This window comes from Phodopus roborovskii, unplaced genomic scaffold (assembly GCF_943737965.1).
Source record: "Phodopus roborovskii unplaced genomic scaffold, PHOROB, whole genome shotgun sequence".
In the NCBI taxonomy this organism is placed as follows: domain Eukaryota; kingdom Metazoa; phylum Chordata; class Mammalia; order Rodentia; family Cricetidae; genus Phodopus; species Phodopus roborovskii.
Genome location: NW_026126418.1, coordinates 6,960,684 through 6,987,722, shown reverse-complemented (window position 1 = coordinate 6,987,722; position 27,039 = coordinate 6,960,684). Strand labels below are relative to the sequence as shown.

General features: G+C 40.3%; 1 protein-coding gene across 1 annotated transcript in view; it reads right to left on the bottom strand.

Moving 5' to 3' along the window:
• Iftap (intraflagellar transport associated protein) overlaps positions 1-27,039 on the bottom strand; it is a 70,101-nt gene that overhangs the window by 8,445 nt on the left and 34,617 nt on the right. Inside the window, exons 3-5 of the mRNA XM_051184110.1 lie at positions 19,900-20,057; positions 18,866-18,937; positions 17,291-17,357 (exon numbers count right to left, since the gene is read on the bottom strand). Coding sequence (XP_051040067.1) covers positions 17,291-17,357; positions 18,866-18,937; positions 19,900-20,057 — 297 coding nt within the window. The remainder of the gene's footprint in view (positions 1-17,290; positions 17,358-18,865; positions 18,938-19,899; positions 20,058-27,039) is intronic.

Here is a 27,039-nt window from a genome sequence, read left to right as displayed (position 1 = left end):
GTAACAAAACAGCAATATTTCATAGATATATTTCATATATATATATATATATGAAATATATACAAAATGAGGATGCCAGAAGGAAAGTACTTCAACTTTCAGCAGAAAAATGAAATACTCTGTCATATGAAGAATGCACGAGCTCGTTTTCAACACTTGCAAACAACATGTTTCCTGCTTGTTTAGCACAATCACAAGAATTCAATAACCAATCTTAGTTTAGTTTCCCTGTGGATTTATTTTAAGTGGTTATGGTGGCTTGTTTCCACATGTGACATGTGACACGCCATGTATCACAGTGGTATCACAGATGCCACTGAACTTCTGCAACCTTCCTTAGGTGACAAAACAGACACACAGCAGCATAAGACCTTCCCTCCTTGGGCTAACTTCCAGAATACCAGAGGAACTAGTGAGAGCTAGTCAAAAACCTGGGACTGGCATGAGAAGCTACTGCCTGCTCCTTAAAGATGATCCTAATTAAGCCACTCATTAAGTTCTCAATGGAAGTGATTAATTAGCAACAAGCATAGCTGGGCTAATGGCAATGGCAGCATACACAAGAAGATAACTGTGCTGATATTCAAAAGCTGAGACTATTCTGACAGACACCCTTCATCCCCATAGACACCTCACTCACAAAAATGAATCACTGTGGTTTTTCATTGCGAAGAAACAGAACATAATCAGGTCATCTGGAAACTGAGGACTGGTGGGGAGATCATGAAGAAGGTAGTTTATGGAGCTCGATAACTAGAATTTTAGAACATCATCTCATAACTGGCATAATAAAAGCAATAATAACAACTGACACTTATATCCAGTATTTTATAAGGACCAATACAGCTAATCCTCCCAGCAGCTCTTACTGTCCTGTGTTGTAAGCAATGAGCTCTCCACACTGAGAGAGACCAGGATTCCACAGCTAGAAAGGCAGAGTTGGGCAGTCTGCTTCCAGAGTCAGGATCCTCAACCAATGTCACATTATGCATTTTTTTTCAACAAGCATTTTTTTTACATATTTAATTTTGCTTCAAGACAAGGAGTGTCACCTGTAGCTCCGAAGCATAACAGGCAGCACTAAGTACATTTTGTAAATATCTGATACCCAGAAAGAAATGTGCTTAAACTCATTCACACTGGAAGAGAAACTGGTCTCCTAATGTATCAGATATGAGCTCAAAGCCAAACTCCTGCACTGAGCTCCCTCACGTAAGAGCCTTGGGTATGTCCAAGGCTGGTGAGGACCTGCCAACAAGCACTAAAGAAAAGGCTTAGGCCTCTTAATGTGATGACTAACATCTATCCAATCAGTTGGGTGTTGGTACAAACACTAGGTCCAATGTGAAGTCAGAATCAATTCTACTCTCCAGACCTGTGTTTAAGACCATGGTTCTGTTTGACAAAAGGTATGGCAAGCAGGACAAGTGTCCAGGACCTTTACTGAAACTTACAGCCTTAATCAGTTCTCATCAAAAGCAAGATTTTCAACTACAAAAAAAAAATAATAATGGTTTCTTTTATAACCATTCTACTGCTGTGGGAACAATTATTTCAAAGCCAAAAGATTCCACATCTTTAGCGTCTCTGAGGTAAAGATAAAATTCAGGAATGCATACTGTCAGAAGCTAACACAGTACCTTACACATGGTGAATGTTCAACCCAGGACTTGGAAGCAGGGCATTAATTTTCTGTATTACAAAGTTAAACTGAGCAGTAACTATCAAGAGCTGTATACCAACAGCCAGTTAGACACTATGTGTGATGTAAGACAAGCACAGGCCATCCCCTCAAACACTGAAGAATGTTGTAGGGATACATTTTCCACATACAAAATCAAAATGAGAAAACCAAAAACAAAATTGAATTGTTCTGATCTAAGCATTACAGAGCTATAAAAGGCAAAGCAATACTCACAGAAAGAGCCCAGTAGGGTATCTACTAGGAAAGAGAATTACTCCCATCTTTCAGCCATCCCACAGAGTCTCAGCATGTTATTTGGGGCTGGTGTGGCTGCGGGACAAGACCAGCGGTGGCAGGCGGAAAAATGTGTGTGTGTGTGTGTGTGTGTGTGTGTGTGTGTGTGTGTGTGTGTGTATCTCCCCCCAGAGGTTGGGGGCATAATATTCACTGATGATGAGGAATGGATTATCTGAAGTGGCCTTTTAACAGTCTATCAGATCTTATTGTCTCAAAAACAACTGAAAGGCCTCTTACATTTACATTTTGAATGCCCTTGGTAGCTGGATACATTGTAGAGTTGGGGCAGTTTCCCAAAGTAAATCTTATGGCTGACTGACAAACAAAAGTTGACACTGTTTAATTCTCCTTTCTCGAGAACATGTTAAGGATTTCTAATATTTAGAAACAATGAATGCCATTGTCTATCAGTGTCTAGTCACCTATGAACAACTCAAAGGCTACAACCATAGAAACTAATAAATAACACTTAAAAGTGAATGATCCAGGTCTGGGACCTCAGAGATCACTGAGCAGTTAAGAACATTGACTGTTTTTCCAAAGGACCTGTGTTTGATTCCCAGCACCCACAAAGCCACTTGCAACCATCCCTGGCCCCAGTCTTGGGGGATCTGATGCCCCCTTCAGGCCTCCATGGGCACTGCATGCATGTGACACCCAAACACACATGCAGGTAAATCACCATACATACAAAAATAAATCATTTTAGAGGCTTAATAAAAGTAATGGTTTTCAATTCTATATTAGGGGCATTTTCAATTACAATTGAAATTTGTTTTTACAATGTGTGACAGTGAAGATTATAGCTGTGGTATAGTTTGGTGCCACACCTTTGGTTCACACTACAGTACCCTTCCAATCACTGCTTTTATAACTTCAGTGATAATATCAATAAACGTGATGTGGGGTCCTCAGGGTTCCCCAAGGATTCTTAGACTACATCCACTATTCTAGCTAGTATCATTCCAACCTCTCGCTGAGAAAAACTAGAAAGGCCAGATAAATTCTAAAGCTCAACTATTTGAAATCATTGGAGGACTACTAGGGCAGTTTGTATCTTAAGAAGTTAAGATCCTCCTCCCACCCCCCCCAAAAAAAAATGGAAAGAGTTGAGAAATAAGTCTAAGGATTACAGTGGAGTTATTTTCAATTCAAAGCATTTTTATTGGTTTGCAAGCAGAGGCTATGAAGTCAGGAAACTAAAGGGCTTAAAAATATAACATGAAGACTAAAGAGGTAGTAGAGCAGTTAAGAGCACTGGTTGCTCTCCCAGGAGGCTGAAATTCATTCCCCAGCACCCACACGGAGACTCACAATCAGCTGCAACTCCAGTTCCAGGGGATCCAATGTTCTCTGCCAGCCTCATGGGCAACACACACACATGTGGTACACAAATAAATACCCATACACATGCACATAATTTTTAAATACATCTTTTAAATTTCTTAAAGTAAAAAGCATAAACAGAGCTGCAACAGGGCTATGAAGATAAAGCTGAAATGTCCTCAGTGCTGTGATGTGTCCTTACAGTGAAGAATGCTAAAAATAGGGAATCTCAGGGCTCACACAAAGTATGTATGAGAAAGCTGCACACTGAGAGAAAACAAGACACACGGTTCCCAACAGCATGAACCCCACAGCAGAAAGAGAGGGGATGAATCACATACACCTAGATTCTTTCCCCAATCTATCTGATTAGGAAAACTATTCCTTTCCTTGGATGGATTCTGAGGGGAAAAAAAAAAAAAAAAAAAAAAAAAAAAAAAACCTAGAATTATCTTCCCTGTTGTTATATTCTCTTCTCAGGAAGAAGATGAAAATTTCTGTATGCAATAATAAGTTAATAAGTATGGGGGAGTAAGTTTTTCCTCTGGTTAACATAGCTTCCTAAATACACCTTCATAGATGGATAAGTTAGCAAATATAAAAACTAGAGTAGTGTGAATAGAGTACCATTGCATTGTGAGGCCAAAAAAGAAAAAAAAAATCTCCTTTCTTGTTTTTAAGTTTTTAATAAGCAGCAAAGCCATCAAAGAATGATACTTTAAGCTGATTGGAAGATGCCATCTTCTCCAAGCCCCTAACGCTCCTGTAAATTATGCCATAGCACATTAAACTGTGGGTTGCAATCCTATATGGAGTCATATAACCAAATGTAGTAGTTGTGAAAAGTTTGGCAAGAGAAAAGGTTTCTTAAGATGCAGTGACCAGAAGTTAAGCCAAATCCCAAGGTATTTCCAGCACTCACCTGTGGTTATAGCATGCAGTACTGGTCTGAACACACAGTGTGTACACTCAATACCATGCACGCTGTCAACCCCACAGTCCTCATGAACACTTCCCAAAACGCCTCAGCTCAGACTACATACCACTACATGTTATGAACTGCAGTTTTCCTTCCATGTACACAGTTTTCAGTTCGTATAGAACCATAATGGCTTAACTACAGAAAACAAAGACATTTACATTTTTTCTAGCATTATTCCTCAACATGTAAACATGAAATAAGTTTTTCTTTGCATAGAGTACATTAAGCTACAATGGTTGGTTTTAAAAACAACTGTTTGAATTGCAGGTTTGCATTTCATTTTTTTTTTTAATCCAATAAAACGTTGGCTTAGGATTAGAAGAGAATTTCCAACAAATTCTGAAATGGCCTTAAATATAATACTGCCACTTTGTACTAAATAGCTATGGCAACTATACAATCAAAATATTCATCTACCCTGAAAACCGATGAAGATGTTCTATATACTGCAGCATCAAATATTCAGCCAAGATTTAAATGTTTAATCCATCCAAGCATATTCATCTCATTAATATGAAAATTTGTTTTTATCTTTAATATATAGTAAACTTATATGTATACCAAAAATATGCTTTAAGATAAACTTCTTTATGACTTGCATAACTTCTTTATGCTCATATACCTAGGGCTGCATAAAATTTCCTTGTATGAAAAGAAATCATTGGAGGAAAAGGTTGTAAAAAGTCTAGCTTTACACCATTCCTATGCTCTCTGTCTCCCTTTCCTCCTCACTTCAGGCTCCTCATTTAGTTAATGGTTTCTTACCAGTAGGTCACATGCTGTTAGAGAGCTCTCTCTGATTCCACAGACAGATTTTAGTTCTCATGCCATGGGTTCTTATGAGGTCTAGAACAATTTATAATGATATATGTGTGATTCTATGGTTAATACCAAGTTCCTCCAATAAACTATTAATCACGAAAGAGCAAAAGTCTGATGTGTTACTCTTCTAATACGTTCCAGGAAAAAACCGCAGTTGTTATATATTTGTTGAGTAAGAATCACTGGTCACACCTACAGCAGAAGCCTCCTAACCCACCACAGGGCAATCGAGCTCCCTGAATCCAAGGTAAGACTGCATCCCAACCACCCCTCCTCTCCTTATAATCATATCCCTACTCACAGTTCTGGCTGAAACCCCCTATCCCACCAGAAGCCCGGTTAGCATCAGGAACCTCAGAAAGACCCCTGGCCAGATCAGGAGCCACACATAGCCAGACCTACAGCCTCCGAGTTGGGTGGCAACTCCCTATTGGACCACAGACCATCCAGACCATCAGAAATCCAGCCTCCAACTTGGATGGAGACCCTCTTACTCAGCCACTGGACACTCCAGCCAGAAAACCAGAGAGGAAATTTGCAAGCCAGATGGAACCATTTAAAAAATCATCCTGTGTGAGGTAACCAGACCCAGAAAGACAAACATGGTATGTATTCACTCAAAGTAGATATCAGCCATAAAGTAAAGGAGAATCATGCAACAACCCACAGGCCCAGAGAAGCTATGCAACAAGGGGGGGATGGGGAGGCACACTTGGATTTTCCTGGGAAAGGCAAATAGAATAGGTTTTTTGGGTGGACTGGAGGTGGATGGGGATGGGAAGAGGAGAGTACTGGAAGAGATGACTGGAAATGGAGGGGTGGAGCATTTCAGGGTGAGGTAGAAATTTAGTGCAACAGAAACTCACAGGAATCTACACAGATGACCCTCGATAAGACTCCTAGAAATAGGGGATTCATAGCCTGAACTGACCATCTCCTGTACCAGGAAATACTTCTGGTGGGGGGGACTGGGACACCAACCAGCCACATAACCCTCAACCTACAATCTGTCCTGCCTACAAGATGTGCTTGGGTAAAGGTGGCACAGAAATTGTGGGAGTGGCCAAGCAATGACTGGTCCAGCCTGAGACCCATGCCATGAGAGGAAGCACACGTGACACTACCTGGAGCCCCAGAACCCAGAGGCTGAATAGTCCAGAGACCTGGAGTAGAACCGAACATGACTGGAGGAAAAATAAAATCATTGTAATGATGCCTAATGATATTCTGCTATATTCATGGATTGGTGTCTGGCAGGAGTCAGTGCCCATTCTCACCCAACACAATGCACTACAGTGTAAATACACCCACTGTAAAAGGCATGTCTACCTTTGCGAACACATCCCCCATGGAGGGATAACTGCCTTAATCTAGAGACAGGAGAGAAGCCCTAGTCCCTACTTCACATGACCTGTCAGATCTACATGACCCCAACTGGATGGCATTCCCCTACATATGGAATTGGAGTGGGGGGATGGGAGGGGAGGGTGGTTAGGGTGCATGTGAGAGGGCAGAGAGGGTAAAAGGGAGAGAAGGAGGGAGGAAGGAAGGAAGAGAGGGAGGGAGAGAGGGAGGGAGGGAGGGAGGGAAGGAGAGAGGGAGGGAGAAGGGAGAGGGAACTGGAATCAACATGTAAAATAATAAATTAAATTAAAAAAATGCTTTGACTCCAAAATTTATGTTCAAGGACAAGTTACTAGGGCAAAGGATTTCTATTTTTGTTTCCACAGAAAATGAAAAGATGTGATTCCTTCCAGACTAATGTGGTTTGATCAAGCCAGACCGCCTGAAACAGAGTACCAGGTGATCCTACATTCAAAACAGCTGGACAAAGCAGCCTTACAGACTATAGCCAGGATTTCTGCATCTTCTTAGAATCTCCCATGACAGCGCCCCTTACCAGCAGGAAGTAGTTTGGAAAGAACACCCAAATTCCCAAATATTGTCTATAAATGTTTGTTTTCATTTAAATGGACTTGGTTATATTAAATAAAATAAATAAATAAATAAATAAATAAATAAATAAATAAATAAATAAATGCATGTCTACACAAGTGTGATTTTGAGAACTGGACCTCCAAAACAAAGTCTCTTAATTCAGTTGCACAGAAACAGAGAGACCAAAAGAAAAATGAACAGTATTTCTACTCTAATGACCTCAATGTAATGACTGCAGCTATCCCAAATTGTAATTTTGTTGTAGAGCAATTTGAGCCATCTTGTCTAAGGCAGGGCAGTCACCAGGTTAAATTCAAAAGAGGTAAAGGTGCTAACTGTAAGGATGTGACAGCCAGCTCTAACCCAATAGCACTGTGTTTTTTCCTGCCCAGAAATGAACTACTCTATTCCAGTCATTAGAGTGATCAGACCTAAGTAATAATTTACATAGGTCCCCTGTGATCACTAAAGAAACTTAATATGGAACCAGGCACCCCTTAAGGGCCATTGACCTTTCGTTCTGGAATGCCTGGGAGATCCTAGTGGCCTGCAGGTGAGAAAAGAATAGGATAATGGGCTTGAGGCATTAACAGCTGCCTTTGCTTCAGTAAAACCTGCTATCACTATGGGAAAGCGATGAAATGGTCTTTCATTACTGTACAGAGGCAAGAAAAAGACAACTGGGGGAAGTAAAACTATTTTCTTGCCCATCTGTGAATTCCATGGATATTTGTAGTACATACCTTTCTGATGTCTTCCCTTAGCCATACCCCCTTAACCTCCACTGTATAAGGCTATAGTCCTTCTGCTAGGCGGGAGAGCTGGCCTCAGGGCTGTGAGAGCAGGAAAGCTGGCCCTGCCCCTCAGCAGCTGCAGCACTCAGAAGAGCAGGACTGCATCTCACCTGGGCAGCACAGTAGAGCTGACCCTGTTAGCAGGGGTACAGATGAGCTGGCCTTGCAACCCACATCTGCCATGTGGTGGCTCAGACAAGGGAAAGATGCCTCCCTCTCCTGTGGCATGCAGGAGAGCTGGCCTTGAGGACATAAGAGCAGGAGAGCTGGTTCTGCCCCTCCCCAGCTGCAGCACCAGGTAGAGTGGGTCTGCACCTCATCTGGGCAACACAGTAGTGCTTGCCTTGGTGGTGTGGGTGTAAGAGAGCCACCCCAAGGGTGTGAAAGCAGAACTGGCCCTGCCCCTTGCTACCTGCTCCATTGGGTGAGCTGGGGTTATGGCCGGTGCTGGAGAGCTTGCCCTAGGGGTGAGTATGAGGGAGAACTGGAGGGCTGACCAGCCAGGCCCAGAACCAGGGCCATCAGTTGGCCCACAACATCCACCTCATCTATGAATTGCTGGAGCACATGAAAGGACTGGTTCTGCAGATTCAAAGCTGCAAGGGGCAACAACAGGATGTCAAAGAGGGCCCAGCATTGATAGTGTAGCAAAACCCAAAGGCCTCAAACCAGACCGATAACTCATTGCAATGAACACTTACAAGTAAAGATGCATGGAATAAGGGGTTTACTGTGTGACTCACTGTGTCATACTGTAGCTTCCATGATGAGATTTTTTTTTCTTTTAAATTTTATTTTATTTTATTTTATTCGGGGGAGAGGGGACTGCAAGGGCAGAGGGCAGATACAAAGAGACCGAGAGATGAATGGGATCTGGATGCACGATGTGAAATCCACAAAGAATCAATAAAAAGGGCTTTTAAAAGAAAGAATAAATTCATTTAATCTAAATTTGAATTGAGTCTAAGTCTCTGATTTCTCCCAGTGGATTTGAATGCATACCACAACACTAACTTGATGTCAAATGAACAAAAGGTACCAAACCTTGTGGTAAATGTTACACTCAGACTACTCATATCTGTGCATTGTGTTGAATCTAACAAAAACTTGACTCTAAATTCCACTCCTTGACTGTCAAAATAATAAGGCAAACACTAGAAAGGAACTGTGCTCTTGAATCTTGGAGAATATTTATGAAGGTGAATACCAGTGAACAAATAAAATCAATGGTAGAAAAAAAGCAATACAAAACATGCTTCCTTGTTGCCCCAGGCAAATCTGTTGCTTAAACAATAACAACAGAATCTAATCAGTAAGCTTCCCAGCTGCCAAAATTATACGAGCAACTTGCCTATTTAAAAATGTCACATTTCCCATCTGATATAAATATTTTCCTTCTGCTTACATTCCTGAAGTGCAACACAAATTAGGCCACACACTGAAATTCACCTTGGCACACGGTATTTAATTTCTTTCTTCCTTTCAAGTGACCCAGATTGTACATTATGAAAGTTGGGAAACACTGGTGGCATTCTGGTAATTGGAATAGATCACTTCAGACTGGATCCACTGTTGGCTATCAATTCACACACCATTTCACACAAGAGACAGTCTTAACCACCTCATTCAAGTCCACTGAGACTTGGTTCAGCCTCAGTAACTGTTTATACACAAATACAAGACCTCTTGCTATCTAGTGAGATCTTTTTATTCAACTTTTTAAAAGAAAAAAAAATAAGCCTGGTAACTGAATAACATACTTGAAAAAATGTTTTTTAAAAGCAATTTCACAAATAATAGGAAAGGTTTATGTAAAAAAAAAAAATTAAGTTTGCTAGCCACGTTGATTTACTGTGGGTCGATGAAGGGGATCCATTCCTCCCTGATACACTTGCTTGGTGTTCAGCATTGTTGAACAATGCTAGAATGTCACAAATCACTATTTGCATTAGTGAACTACAACACTCTCTAGGTTCTTGTTCTAAGCAATCCTGATCATGTCCCTGTAAACAAGCAAGATGTTGGGGATGGGACAATGTGACTCCCTAATTAACAGCTGTTGTCCCATGTTGCACTGGCAGCCTTCAGCATCAGACTGGTAAACAGCCAGGCAGATTGCACTGATGCTTCTACTGGCTGTTCTCAACCCTCTACAGACACCTTGAGAAAATTCACAGCAGCTACATGATGAGCCCAGGTGACTGCAGTGCCTGAAGTACATTCACTCTCCAGAAACACACTTTCAGTCTCACTGCAGGAGCTCTAGAGAGCTTTCGAGCCTGGAAGGTCAAGGCTCTCAGATACCCTTGGCCCTGGAGATACAAAACTGGCCCTGCCAATGGCTGGAGCATGCCAACTCCCTGGGCCTACAATTATAAAGCTAAGGATCCTGGTACCATAGGCCTATACAAGAATAGCTGAACCAACAAGTGGAGAAAATGTCCCTACTCATTAGAGCCAGCCAGAGAGTTGCAACCCTAGAGGGTGCTACATGCTGCTGCTCCCTCCCATCTGTGGCTGCAACTCACTGCTATCAAATGCTAAGGGATATAAAAACCTGCCAAATACCACCACTCACAGAGATTCTCCTCAGCTATCCACAGTTTCTAATGGGAAGAGCAAAAGAACACCAAGCCATATGACCCAAGTACAGACCTTCCCACTATACTAACAGGAAGGAAGTGAGAAACTTCACCACAGTAATCCCCAATTCGGGCACTCTCCTGCACACCTATAAAACTGATTTTATCTTGGCAAATGTTTTATATATAGACAAGAACCAGTAGTTTCAAAGTGTCAGCCTCAAACCAGACCCGAATGGCTAAAAGTGCAGTCCATGGGATGTCAACAAAGAACCAGTGAATTAGGTTTTCTAATAATAAGCTTTACTCCCAAAATCAACCAGAAGAGGCACTTTGCCCTTCTCGGCTCTCCCTTAAGCAGGTCTTACAAAAACTCAAAGTCACTGGGGTTTAGTCAGTCACCCCTCCCTGGAGGATGGGATTTCTCTCAAAATCTCTGGTCTCACTGAAATGAGCAACTTCAGAGTCTTCCAGTCTTCTGGCTGATGAGGTACTCGAGAAACAACTCCTCCAATGGAACAGGATGACATTTGGAAGCAGAATAAAAGTTTTCATTGCTTCAAATTCCCAAAGCCTTATCAATTCAAGTACCTGAAGAAGCTAGGGCAGGGGTCAAGTGACAAGCAGACAACTATCCTCAGCCACTTTAATGCCTATCTAGTTGCAAAGAAAACTCTTCTCCCAACAATAGCAATAATTTGTGGTTATGACTAAACAGTGTAACAGCAGGAAAATTTCTGTGCCTAAACTTTAACTTCAAGATGTCCTCTCACATTCAATAAAGGGCCAGGGTTTTCTGCTGTTCCCTATTGTTAATGTTTGCTTGCTTTTTTTTTTTTTAATATAGGTTCTCATGAGGCACAGCCTAGCCTCAAACTGGCTATGTAGCTGAGGATGACCCGAATTCCTGATCCTCACGTGCAATCATTAGTCCAGTTTTAATGGTGGGCTGAGGATAGACACCAGGACTTCATGTGTTCTGGGCAAACACACTTCAGTTGAGCTATATATTCCCAACCCAAACTCCAAAGAAATATACCTGTGCTTATACAAAAATGCTATTCAGAAGAAGAGAAAGTAACCCTACACAGGAAAATCAGTGGATTAGCATAAATAAAGCTCTTTCAGTAGAGTGTGGGCAAAGGACTCAGAAAAAGCATTTACTATATGTGTTACATGTTTCATAAATTTTAAAGACAAAATTCATATTATTATTGTTTATTTTATATCAATGGTTTTATTTTATGATCAATTGTTGTTTTACATATTCTTTAAAATAATATCAATGTATAAGACTGTTCTTCTGGGAAATAAAACAATGACTTTATAAGAGTTGTGTGTGACACAACTATTTAATAGTTTAATTTAGGTTTCTGGCCTGACTTTCATGCCCTGCTCGGAGCCTCCTGAGGTCTGGGGACTGATCACAGGGCTGGAGGGACTGTCCCAGAGGACCAGGACATTCAGAGTTTGCCAGTGTCAAACTGCTCCTCCACCCATGGGAAGAAGAGAGCCATCAGAGTATTGGACCTGCTTGCACCCACCTGAAGAGAACCTTGGACCTGTACCCACCAAAAGAGGCAGAGACCCCACTGGGAGAAAAGATGTGATGAACACAATGTAAGAACACACTCAGCAACAGAAAGATCAACATGATGCCACCAGAGTCTAGGAACTCCACACCAGCAAGACCTGAACATCCCAACAGGTGAAGCAGAACAACCCAAAAAAACAACTTTCTGAAGATGATAGATAGAGACTCTCAGAAAGAAAATGAGAAAATCCTTTAAAGAAATGGAAGAAAAAATTCAAGAATGGAGAAAAGATGAACCAAAAAATGAAAGAAAGAAACAAACTCTTAAAGAAAACAAGGAAAGCCAAGAAAAACAGTAAGGGAAACAATTCAAACTGTTCAAGGCTTAAAAGCTGGAAATAGAGACAAAAAAAAAAAAAAACCTCACAATATAAGGGAATGCTGTAATTTAAAAAGATGGGTAAATGACCAGAAACTACAGATGCAAGCATAACCAACACAGTACAAGAGATAGACCAAAGACTCTCAGGTATTGAAAGTACACAAGGAGAAATAGATTCACTGACCAAAGAAAATCTTTAAGTCCAACAAATCCCTAACACAAAATATCCAGGAAATATGGAATATCATGAATAGACCAAACCTAAGAATAATAAGAATAGAAGAAGGTGAAGAAACCCCATCTCAAAGGTATAGAAATCATATTCAACTAAATCATAGAAGAAAACTTTCCCAACCTAAAGAAATAAAAGTACAAGAAGCTCATAGAAAACAAAATAGAGTGTACCACAAAAATATGTTCCCTTGCCACATAATAATCAACACACCCAACACACAGAATAAAGAAAAAATATTAAGAGCAGCAAAGGGAAAAAGCCAAGTAACATATAAAGGCAGACTTTTCAGAATTACACCTGACTTCTCCATGAAAACTCTGAAGGCCAGAAAGTCCTGGATAAATTTTCTACCAACACCAAGAGACCACAGAGGCCAGCCCAGACTATTATATCCAAAAAAGCTTTCAATCACTATAGATGGAAAAAACAAGATATTCCCATGACAAAACCAGATTTAAACAATACATATCCACTATTCCAGCCCTACAAAACATTCTGGAAGGAAAACTCCAACCCAAGGAAGTCAACTACACACACACAAAAAAACATAGGCAATAGATAATCCCACTTTACCAACAGCCAAAAGAATAAAACCTCACACAATTAGAAGGGGGGGACTTCAACACCCTACTCTCACCACTAGACAGGACCATCAGACAAAAACTTAACAAAGAAACAAAGGAACTAACAGAAGTTGTGACCCGATTAGGTTTAATAGATATCTATACAACATTCCATCCAAACACAAAAGAATACACCTTCTTCTCAGAGCCACATGGAACTTTCTTTAAAATCAACCACATACTCAAGAACATAGGAAAGCCCAACAGATACCAAAATAAAAAATAAAAAAATAAAAAATAAAAAAAAATGGAATAACCCCCTGTACATTATCGGACCACTATGCTTTAAAATTAGAATTCAACAACAACACAAATTTCAGAAACCCTGCAAACTCATGGAAATTGAAAAATGCACAATTGCACCACTCCTGGGTCAAGGAAGAAATAAAAAAAATTTAATTCCCAGAATTCAAAGAAAATAAAAACACAACATACCTAAATTTATGGGACACTTTGAAAGCAGTGGGAAGAGGAAAGTTCATTGCACTAAGTGCCCACACGAAGAAACTGGAGAATAGTCATACTAGAGAATTAACAGCACAACTCACCCCAGGGAAGTAGACACCAGGAAATAATCAAATTGAGGGCTGAAATAAATAAAATAGAAAGAAAGAAAACAATACAAAGAATCAATGCAACAAAGAGTTGGTTCTTTGAGAAAATCAACAGGATTGACAAACGTTTATCCAAATTAATCAAAAGACAGAGAAAGAACACACAAATTAACAAAATCAGAAATGAAAAGGGGACATAGCAACAGATACTAAGGAAATCCAGAGATTCATCAGGTCATAGTTTGAAAACCTATACTCCACAAAACTTGAAAATTTAATGGAAATGAAAAATTTTATGGATAGATATCACTTATCAAATTAAATCAAGAACAGATACGCAATTAAAATAGACCTATAACCCCTAATTAAAACAGTCATCAAAAGTCTCCCAACCAAAAAAAACTCATGACCAGATGGTTTCAGTGAAGAATTCTACCAGAAATTCAAATAACAGCTAATAATAAAACTCCTCAAAGTGTTCCACACAATACAAGCAGAAGGGTCATTTGCAAACTCTTTTTACAAGGCTACAATTACCGTGGTACCCAAACCACACAAAGACACAACTAAGAAAGAGAACTACAGACCATGAATATTGATACAAAAATACTCAATAAAATACTGGCAAATTGAATCTAAAAACACATCAGAGAAATCATCCACCATGATCAAGTAGGCTTCATACAGGGATGCAGGGATGGTTCAACATACAAAAATCCATCAACACAATCCACCATATAAACAAACTGAAAAAGAAAAACCACATGATCATCTCACTAGATGCTGAAAAAGCCTTTGACAAACTCCATCACCCCTTCATGATAAAGGTCTTGGAGAGATCAGGTTTAACAGGAACATACCCAAACATAATAAAAACAATATACAGCAAACCAACAGCCAACATCAAACTAGAGAGAAACTCAACAGGATTCCTCTAAAATCAGGAACAAGACTATCCACTTTCTCCATGTCTCTTCAATATTGTATTTGAAATTCTAGCTAGAGCAATAAGGGAAAAAAAAAAAAAGAGGTCAAGAGGATACAAAGTGAAAAGGAAGAAGTCAAACTTTTACTATTTGCAGATAATATGATAGTTTACATAAGTGGCCAAAAAAAGCTCTACCAGAGAACTCCTACAGCTGATAAACACCTTCAGCAAAGTGGCAAGATACAAGATTAACTAAAAAAATCAGTAGCCCTACAATATACATACAATAAATGGGCTGAGAAATAAATCAGAGAAACAACACCCTTTACAATAGCTACAAACAACATAAAATATCTCGTGGTAATGCTAACCAAACAAGTGAAAGACGTGTACAACAAGAACCCTGGAGTCTTTAAAGGAAATTAAAGAAGATACCAAAAAGTGGAAAAGATTCCCCATGCTCTTAAATAGGTAGACTCAACATAGTAAAAATGACAATCTTGCTAAAAGCAATCTACAGATTCAATGCAATTCCTATCAAATCCCAGCACAATTCTTCATAGTCCTTAAAGAAACAATCCTCAACTTTTTACAGAAAAACAAAAGACCCAGGATAGCAAAAACAACCCTGTACAATAAAGGAATTTCCAGAGGCTTCACCATGCCTGATTTTAAGTTCTAGTATAGAACTATAGTACTGAAAACAACTTGGTATTGGCACAAAAAAGACAGATAGACCAATGGAATCTAGTTGAAAACCCTGACATTAACCCACACATCTGATTTTTGACAAAGAAACTAAAATTATACAATGGAACAAAGAAAGCATCTTCAACAAATGGTGCTGGCATAACTGGATGCTGGCCTGTAGAAGACTACAAATAGGTCCATATTTATCACCATACACAAAACTTAAGTTCAAATGGATCAAAGACCTCAGCATAAATCCAGCCACACTGAACCTCTTAGAAGAGAAAGTGGGAGGTACCATTGAACGAACTGGTACAGGAGATGGCTTCCTGAACATAACAACAGTAGCATAGGCATTGAGATTGACAATTAATAAGTAGGCCCTCCTGAAACTGAGAAGCTTCTGTAAGGCAAAGGACACAATCAACAAGACAAAACAGCAGCCCACAGAATAGAAAAATATCATTATCTAACAGAGGACTGATTACCAAAATATACAAAGGACTCATGAAGCTAGTCATCAAAACACTGAACAATGCAAATTAAAAAGTGGGGTACAGAATTATCAATGGAGGAATCTAAAATGGCTGAAAGACACTAAAGAAAGTGCTCAACATTCTTAGCCATCAGGAAAACGCAAATCAAAACAACTCTGAGACATCATCTTGCACCTGACATAATGGCTAAAATCAAAACACCAATGATAGCTTACGCTGGAGAGATGTGGAGAAAGGGGAATGCTCTTCCACTGCTGGTGGGAGTACAAACTCATACAGCCACTTTGGAGATCAGTATGGTGGTTCCTCAGGAAAATGGGAATCAGTCTACCACAGGACCCAGCAATCCCGCTCTTAGGCATATACCGAAAGAATGCACATTCATATAACAAGGATGTCAGTTCAAGTATGCTCATAGCAGCATTATTTGTAATAGCCAGAACCTGGAAGCAACCTAGATGCCCCTCAATTGAAGAATGGATAAATAAAAAGTGGTACTTTACACAAGGAAGTACTATTCAGCAGGAAAGAAAAAGAAAAAAAAAAAAAAAACAATGGAATCTTGAAATTCACAGGTAAATGGATGCAACTAGAAGAAAACCATCCTGAGTGAGGTAACCCAGTCACAAAAATAGGAACATGGTATGTACTCACTCATATATGGATATTAGATGTAGCGCAAAGGATTGCCAGCCTACAATCCACACCTCCAGAGAAGCTGGGAAACAGAGGACCATAAGAGAGATATACATGATCCCCAGGAGAAGGGGAAAGGGGGAGCTCATGGACCCCAAACTGACAACTTGGAAAACATCATAGGATAAAACCAGGAACCCTGCACGTGGGTAACAGTTAGGAAGCCTAGGCAGTCCATGGGGCCCCTGGTAATAGAACAGCATTTTTACTTAGTGTACGAATGGACATTGTAGCCCACTCTCCATAGAGGGATACAATCCCTGCCCAGACACATTGTGGAGGGCCTGCCCCAAATGATGTGACAGACTTTGATGATCCCCCATAGAAAACCTCACCCTTTCTATGGAGCAGAAGAGGGATGAGATGGAGGTCAGTGGGGGGGCATGGGAGAATGGGAGGGAGAGGGAACTGGGATTGATATATAAAATAAAATTGTTTCTAATTTAAATAAAAAATATAATTCAAAAAATTAGTTTAATTTATCCTGAATTTGGAGGGAAGGAGAGGGACAAATCTAGTTCACTTAGACCAAAGGTTTTATAAATTTCAAAAGGCTCTAAATGATTGAGTAAAAGTTTTTGCTTTTCAAATAGGAATTTCAAAACTTCAGTTTTTCTTACATCAAGGGAGGTAAGGTAAGAAGTGCCAAAAATAACAAAGCAACATAAATCACTTGTAGTTTTTAGAAAGAGGTCACACAGTATGAAAAAGGCAGATTACACATACCCTTGTTCATCTGGGGCTTACTCTCTTCCTCCATGTCCACATCTTCTAAGTCTAAGAAGTTGTCTACCTACAAAAAGATTGACATTATTTTGGGTATATTAGACATGAAGAAAAGCAATGTAGTCAGGGATCCATGCACACAGCTGAAGGCTGGACCTGCTTCCCTCTGACCTCTCAAGGTCCAGTTAAAAGCCACTATATGCAGATGCTTTCCCATCTGTAGGAACATGACATTGGCAAGTGCAGGACTTTAAACATGACACACAGCCTGTTCTCCACAGTGAAAGAGAAAACAGGCTTGGAATTCTTATTCCAAATTTTCTTCCCAAAACTTTTAACACCGCTATCAGAGGAGAGAGCAGGTTCTGGGTTTGGGTGTTCCTTACTTCTCAAGCAACCAGTGATGGCGGAGGTGGTGGACCACCACCCTTCCTTGCAGCATACTTTCTTACAGCACTCTGGAGAGCCAGAGAGAGGAAATTAAGGAGAGCAGGATCCTGCCCAGGTAAATCACAGGAGAGGCAAGCAGGACAAAATATCAAGTGTTATCTCTTTCAAGCAAATAAAACAAAGAATTGCTTCAAAGGTAAAAAGCACAGCAAAAGACCATCACAGACCCAATAGCAGCATTTCAATGAAGAACTATTCTGCCTGGACCACCACTTCCCACTGCACACTGACAATGAGGCATCTCAGGGAAATATCAAATAAGAAAATTCTGGCACACGGCATGGAGTAAAGACTCAAGGTCGTCATCCATTTGATGCTCACAACCTAAACATAGACCTGAAAAAAGACCTTAAACTTACAAATTGAGATTCATTAACTGTAATTCAAGATAAGCTCTCCTAAGCTGAATATGGAATGTGTAGTAGGCAGATTATACTGACCTCCCAGAGAGTGAAAATGGTGCCTTCCATGCTTCTAACCTAGTAACAGCAAGGATTACTTAGTATGCAAACTCAAAATCAAAATTCATATGATAGTTTCAATATTAACATTTGAGAATCAGTTATACTGCAGCATCTTTAACAATTAAGACTAAACTTCCCTTCCCATTTGTTAAACCTTAAAGACAAAAGATCTAGCACCCAATCAAGCACAAACAGTTTAAGATGTTCCAACCCTGGTTTAAAAGAAGAAACCCTTTCAAGGATAAAATCTGGTGAAACTCCAGTTTGGTACAAAGAAAAGCGAGAGTCTAATGTTTGTCTGTTGGTTTGTGTGGTAGTTTGAATGAGCACTGTCTCCCAAAGGCTCTAGTAATTGAATACTTGGTGCCAATTGTTGATGCTGCCTGGAGAGGTTTGGGAGGCAAAGCCTTGCTGGGAGAAGTCTGTCACTGGAGGTGGGCTTTGTGAGTAGAAATCCTTGCCTACTTCTAGCTCGTTCTCTGTGCTTCCTGCTGCCTGCTGCTTGTTATTATGCCTCCCCACCAAGACAGACTTTTATCTGTGTACTCTTTCAAAGTTGCCTCGGTCATGGTGAATCATCACAGTAACAGAAAAGTTGCTAATATAGTTCATTTGTTTGCTGTGTGTTCTTCCCAAGGCAGAGTATTGAATGCAGCCTTACCTTCACCTTTCCAGCCCGGGTCATATCACCTTGAAGGGAGCTGCCAACTTGCTGGCCTTCATCAATCAATATCTGAAAACACAGTAAGGACACACGGTCAGGAAATAGTTTCTGTTCCTAGCAATATATGAAAGACCAGAGTCTCTAAGCTATAGCAATGGTTTCAGCAAGTCTAACTGAAATTCTGGTACCCTAGTCTCATCCAGCATATAGCAGGTAACTTAACTCCAGCATGCTTGTGTATAAAACAGACAGCTGCTCCACCTCCAAGTCCACTCCTCAATGAACCTCCATACAAAAATCAGAGATTGCTGTTACAATGTAACAATTCTAGGACTCCCTATATTTAATATGATCTCAATCTTCACCAGTAGAGTGTGAATCCTTTATGGGAAAACAGCTCATATCTCCCAGCCATCAATAGACGCAAGCTCTAAGAAAAGGGATTATAAACCTCTTCTACACAAACACATTTTTTATCACAGATCCTTCTGACCCTTATAAAATCAAAAACTCATTTAATTCTGTCCATAATATCACATGGAAAACATTGCAAACAAGAAAGAGAAACTCAAATATTTTTTAAAAAATTAATCAAGACTTAAATGGCTTGAATAGAGAACACTATGAATTCTCATTCCTTAATAATTAAACACGATAGCCAAAGAGGTAATGAATATTGTTATGAGGTCTTAATGACTGCAGAATAGCATCTAATATCTACAAACCAAATCTTAGAAAAAGCAAGATAATGGCTTCCACTTTAAGTCTAAATGTGATAAGTTTGGGACAAAAAAAATGTAGGACCAGTTTATACAAAGAAATAGAAAAGGAAACTCTCTTGTTAAAAACAAAATAAATAATTTCATGAAGTATCTACACATGGCAGATTCCTAAGAAGTTTTTATCAAAAGCTGAGGATTACCAAACATGTAATGACTCAGTTATCAGCAGAATGCTACTCCCCTGGTCTCTTTTCCTGGGAACAATGCTTTCTTCTTCAAGTGATTTCTGTAAACACAAGACAGGATTACCTGGTCCTCTTCTGAGCATTCGGATGAAGTATGCGGAAGGATGGGCATATTTCTAAAGTGATGACCATTGGATTCATTTTTATGGGTCAATTTTTCAGCAGTGAATATATTTTCTGATGAATCGATTCCATGTGATCTCCCTTTCACCACAATATCCTCTGAAATGGTAAGTCATGAATTATTAAAAACACCCACTGTGGTCAGGTTGTTTCTTTTGTGTGTTTTACTGAAAAGGTTTCTTCTCTCTCCACCCCCAAAAAAGAATACTTCCCAAAGAACTATATAAGTAGGAGTTTCTTCAAACCCTAGCTACTCTTAAATATAGATAACACTCCTTCAAAGACTGATGAATACTGTCCACTACCAGAGGAACTAGGATACAAGGTGAATTCTAAGAGATTCATATATGGTCCCTCACAAAAGGGGGAAGGGATAAGTCCCCCAGAGCACATGAGATGTAGGGGGGCAGTGAATGGAGAGAGAAGTAGGAGAAAGAGAAGGGGAGGAGAGGAAAGCATGCACGACTAGGAAGATTGAGTCAGGGTAGGAATAGAAGACAGAAAAGAGAGAGAGACAGACAGACAACATAAAAGAGGGAGCCATTATCGGCTTGAAGAGAAAACTGAACCTAAAGAAAGGTCTAGAGACCTACAAGAGCGACTCCAACTAACAATTTGAGCAACCATGGAAAGGCTATCATAAATGCCCTTCCCGGATAGTGAGATCAACAACTAACTTATCCACCATCATAGAGCCCTCATCTAGTACCTGTTGGAAACAGAAGCAAATACCCATAACTAAACACTGAGTCGAATTAGAATCCAGATACAGAGAGAGAGGACAAGACCAGGTTGCAGAAACACATAAAGACAGCTGACCTGAACAAGGAGGAGCTAATGCCCCCCCCCAGACTGATAGCTGGGAATCCAGCATGGGACTGACTCAGACCCCCTGAATATGGGTCTCAGCTAGAAGGCCTGAGCAGTCTAAGGGACCTCAGACAGTGGAGCCAGGATGTATTCCTGGTGCACAAAAGGACCTTGTGGGCACATCCCCCATGGAGGGATACTACCTTTACCTAGAGACAGGAGAGAAGTCCTGGTCCCTACTTCAAATGACTTGACAGATTTACATGACCCCACTGGATAGCATAGCCCTACATGTGGAATGAGGGTGGGGGAATAGGAGGAGAGGGTGGTCAGGGTGCATGTGAGGGGGGAGAGAGGGTAAGAGGGAAGGAGGGAGAGGGAACTGTGATCGACATGTAAAATAATAATAATAATAATAATAATAATAATAGTAAATGTAAAAAAAGAAATAAAAAATAGAGTCAAGTTTCCCTTGGTTCTCAAGGTAACTGAGTAGCAGTAGAGTGACATACATGGTGATGCTTAGAAACAGGATAAGCTACTGAGGGATGAACAGATGCCTCAAGCTTCACCAGAGAAAGAATGGAAGGTTTCCTGTGGCTCCCACCATTCCTTAGCACACTGCTGGCAATGAAAGGAACTGTTTTAGTCCTGCTAGGTCTCTTTTAAGTCAAACAAACCTAAATATGGTATTTACCAAGAAAATCTTGCATACCCAACTCAACACTCCTGAACTAGTTAATTGACTAAAATACTTGAAAAGCACCGTGGTATCTGAAATAGACATTCTGCAATGACAGGTTATATATGTTCACAGGTCACTCAGTGTACTCCTCTCTCAATTCCCAATAAAATGCCCAGGGTACCTGATAGGTCACCAGATGAAACTCCTTTGAAATAAAGTGAAGCCCAAGCTCCTGGTGCTGTTAATTAAATTACTAATAATAGTCAGTCCCAGATCCAACAAAAACGCTACTCTTTAAAAGTCCACCCTCTTGTAAATGTGAAGTTGTTATCTTTAAAATACCAAGGACTCAGAAAAGCACTTTTCCTCTCCATGATTAAACATAGAGTTAAAAGTGCCATCCTAAACCTTCACAAAGACCCAAAAAGTGCTTTTGCATACAGGCTTTTTATTGGTTTTTAAACCTAGTAAATAATAAATCTCTTGGCAGAATGAGATGAGAACAAAGTTCCTTTTCAATATGATAATGTCAAGATGGCAGATGTTGGCACAGTCCAGACTCGGAAGTGGCCAGCAGCCTGATTAGAACAGATGCTGCTTCCCAGAGTGAGCCTGGTGGCAATGCACACGTGCCACCCAACTGTTCATTGCTTCTGCTTCTGTTTTCATCAGAGTCCTTTTCTACCCTTTCATCTTATCCCTAATGCTCCTTGCTTTGAAATGCATGTGAGGCATAATACAATGAGGAAGTCTAACGGCAGTGTCTCAGCGAACACACAGGTCACAGAGGCCTGAAAGAGCATTTCTTTGGGCATTTCTGAATCAAACTTCAATAAAGATTAGAAAAAGTTTTTTTTCTAAAGGTTTTCAGAGGTTTCATTATTCTGAAGTGATGGAATTTCAATTTCCCTTTGATACCAAACAGACAAGCCTCCAACAGGTCAGACTTACAAGCCCATCTACACCTCCAACGTCTAATTTCGGACCAGAGAGAAACGCTGCACTCCTTGAAAAAAGTGGAAAGTTTGGATGCCAAGGTAAATTATTCTTTACAAGGTAAAGTGCATGTTGATTACACCTTCCACGTAAAAGTTATTATTTTGGGAGAGCTCATTTTTGAGGGGAACTCCTATAAAAAAATTAAATTCTTCTATACAAAAGCCAAAGCAGTGTCTGTGTACAGAAAAGCATTTCCACAAATCAGCATTCTGACCAGTGTCAGAATCGAAGATCAAGTCCTGCCAGCCACCTCGAAGTATCCATTCTTCTGTAATGTGGGCACCAGCAATATAAATCAAGTGCATGTTCTCAGTCACAACAAGATACTGAATGCATTGCTGGAAGGAAAGAAATACCCAAGTGGGAAATGCTCTGTGCAACACTAGGCAGCTCCAAATAACCTTCTGCAAAGAGAATAGGGGCTAGGCAATCAAGCTTGTACCAAGGTTAGGTATCTGAAAATCTGGGGTGATTTTCACATTACATTTGAGTCCAAGGCATTGTTCCTCTGGACAATAACATCGTCTCTTGATTTGTCTGTGCAAACTCCTCCACACCACTGTTTCTTGCTTTCAGGCTCTTCTTCATATCTGGCCTCCCCTGGAGCCATAGTCGTAGGATTAAATAAGCAATTTAAAAACCAATCAATCATTAAATCAGAATAAATCCAAGGAAGCGCACTTTAGCACATGAGTGTTTTGTCTAAATTCCCTTTGCAGTGCTCTGAATTCCAACTGTTTTATATTCTCCATCTGAAAGGGCACAAGGAGGGGAGGATTAGCACAGCCTGGCCTGTCAGGAATAATTGTGCTTTCCCTGAGGCTGGGTGATAATTGACTCATTAGTCACCGTCATAGCTATCAACCTGCCAATGCACAAATGCACAAGCTGGCTTGGGAAAAAAATACATATATATGTCGAAAGCCCTAGATGAGGGACACCACAATACTAAGATGGAATTTTTGAAAGGTCTAGTGTTATTCACTTAGAGAAAGGAAACTGTGGAGAGAGTGTAAGGTTGCTAAAATTTTATTATTTGTGTTCAAGAAGGAAATCTGATTAGTAGGGTCCTGAAGCTTAAGTCCAAAAGTGATAGTCTGGGCATCAAGTATGTATAAGATAAGAAAGACAACTAAAGCTCAGTCCCTGCTCTTACAGAGTAGTCAAGCTGGGAGGTTAAGTCACATATGCAGACACCTAGAGAGAAGGCATCTGTGACAAACCACACAGGAAAGGTACAAAGTCAGAACACGGCAAAATGGTAACTGGCTTTTGAAATCATAAAAAGCTTCCCTAGAGAGGGCCTAGCCCCTACTCCAAATGACTTGACAGATTTTGTTGACCCCTCCTGGAAGGCATCATCCTACCTGTGGAGTGGGGGGGGGGAGGTGGGAGGGTGGGAGAGAGGGAGGGAAGGCAGGAGGGAGAAAGAGGGAACTGAGATTGGTATGTAAAATAAGAAAGGAAAAAAAAAAGCTTCCCTAGAAATCAGTCTGGTGAGGTGGGCTTTGGAAGAAGTTGACAAGTTCAGTAGGTTTGTTTATTCCATGGGGAGGTTGGGAGGTGGTAAACTCCTAAATGAAGCTTCCAGGGCCAGAAGGCCAGGGCCTTAGGTGGAGCCGTGAATCTTCCAGGAAGACTGGCATAAACGTTCTGTGACATGTGAACGGTATATTTGGAGAGCTCATATAAAACTCTGCACTTGACCAAGGGGGTTGGTCAGTGTCAAGCTGTGCTCCACAGAGAGACACAGTAGAGCAGACAGGCTAGGTCATAGAGGCAGGAGAGTCACGTGACAGGTGAAGCACACACTGTATTGTCTGCTCTATAACACAGGTGAGAAGTAAAAGAAGCTGCAGCTACAGAGAGGCAGCGATTTAAGAGGAAAAACAAGCCTGCAGAGTGAGTTCTTTTTATGTTTCTAAAACAGAAAGAAGACACTATCTCCCATGGTTGTTTCCCCCTCTAGATATCACAGACTATGTTCCTCATCATCCCACCAGTCTTCTACATTCAAATTGGCACGTCCTTGGTAACTGTCTCTTCGTCTCTGTGATGGAAGATGTAGATAATACAGTGTGCTTGTAACCTGTCAGGTGAACCAGAATTTTATACGGAGGCCACATATACCCACCTGACAAGCTGAGCTGAGCTATTTTTCCCAACTGATTTAGTCGGGGCCACAGAATAACTTGAGCCACCATGCAAGCAAATACAGCATTATTTGAATGTTGCTTCCCGAAGCTTTGGCCTCCTCACCTCAGGGTGAAAGCTTCTGGTCACGGGGTCTACAGAAGGTAGACTCCATGGTATCTGAGAAGTTCATTTGCTGTACACACAATCCACTTGAACTGATTCTTCAGATTAGCACACAAAGTATTAACTTCCATTCAGGCGCTGTCCTTATCTTTATGAAACTACTAGCTAATGTGCAGTTCATCCCCTTGGTACGGAATGTTCACACACATACTACTAGACTCTTCTTGCTCTTGAGCTAAACCTGTGATGTCATATGGTGAAAAACTCAGAGAGGGACTCTAAGTGTTCATGAGAAACATGTATCTGCACCTTTCCGCAGCCTTATCCAGGTGTAACTTGAATACCATCAAATCCACTCACTTTAGCACAGTATCCAATGATTTCTTATATAGACGTATAACAATCACTGTCATTTAATTTTTAGTTTCTATCACCTCAAAAAGGTGCCTAGTGTCAATCTGCAAACTCCTCCCCCATTACCAACCCCAACAACAGTTCATGTAATTTTTGTTGATACTAGTTCATGTTTACCAGGCATTTCATTAAAGTCACATACACGTTTCTTTTATTTAGTATAACAATGAGATGCAGCCATGTCATGGTATACACTAGTATATCTTCCACTGTTTTTGTTGCTATCCTGGCATTATGCCGGCCCCGCCCCCTGACAACTGGCCAGGTATACATACTGGCATTCAGCAGATACTTAGACAGCTCAAATGGCCCTGTGTTGCGTGGCTACATCATGCATTATGTGGCTGCATAAGGACTCTGTACACACGTGCAAGCTTTCTCTTTTAAACAAGTGCCTCCCACCTGTTCGCCCCTTCCATTTCTGTTCCAGGTTGGCCAACACCTACCCCTCCCTTTGTTCCCTTTTCCAATAAACTCCATGTGGGTTTTGTTGAGTTTTGTGGTTCATGTTTTATCACCTGCAGCTGCAGCAAAAACAAGTCTTGTTTCTCCCTTCACCTAATAATGGACTTTGGGGTTATCTCTACATCTTGCACTCCCTTGATTATGATACTGCATTTGCTCCATGGACCAGCATCACTAATCCAGATCCATGCAATGTGAAACATAATGAAACCACATCAGGTAAGGGATGTGTGTGTTTCCTGAGGCCAAGACTCTCCAGTCACTTCATTCTATCACCACAGATGTAAAAGTGGGACTCCATCACATGGCCCTGCTTTCTTTGAGTTTATACAGAATTCCCAGAAATTCCCTTTATAATTTGTTAATTGTTTATGTCTCTCTACTCATATATAAGCCTCAGCAGAGCAAGGAGCTCACTTTCAGGAACTCATGCATGATTCCTAAAAAGTAAAATCCTCTCTCCAAAGAATGTGAAACAAGACTGGGAAATGAATTGATAGTCAACTCTTCAACCAGCAGATTCTGGGCTGCAGGAATAAATGAAGGTTAGGAAAGTTATAAGGCACAGCAAAGGCATAACATTTCATCTCTCAGCTAGTATATCATCTAAGTTTTTTCCAAAAATAATGACAAAATATGTGAGCAAAGATTTGGCTAAAAAGCCAGTAACATCTCTTCTATTTCTTTGAAATTTTTTACTTGATTAATGCTATAAATTTTGCTTATTTTTGAACTAGCATTTCCATGTTTAAAATATTTCCAAAGACCACAAATACAATGAAGTAGACAGAAAGAGAAAGGTGAGGGGAGGAAAGTCTAGGCAGAAAGAAAGAAGACGGGAGAAGGTGAAGGAGGGGAGAGAAGAGGAGGTCAGGGGATGCTAAATCTTGATGAGGTCCTACAGGCCCATCTATCTATGACAATGTTCCCCTATTTACATGCCTTCTGACCTTAACCTCCACTCCTTTGACTTCTGTTCATAACACACAAGATACTCTGGCATTTTCAAGATGCTTAAGGCAGGCAAATGGCACTGCTTTATCAGGCCTATTCTGGCTCCTCTGGACGCTAAACATCTTCAGGCTTAACTTCCTCTCTTTCTGATCTCTTTCAAATTTTATCTTCCATGGCTGTCAACCCTTATCAATAAAGAACTTCAACCTGCACCTTCATGAGCCACTACTCCCTCTCTACCCTCATCCCCGAAAGTTAACATCTTATAATAGATGGTGCTATATTAGTTGTTTAGTATCTATTTCTCCTTTCTAGAATGCAGATTCTCTGAAGGCAATAATTTTATCACTTTTGTACATGAGCAACACTTAGCAAAATCATGAGGGTAAAACAATTACAACATACAAGTGAATTCTGTGCAGCCATCTAACACTGTTAATATTTGTTAGCATAAGAAGATATTCATAACATAATATTATTTTTAAAGATAAAGTT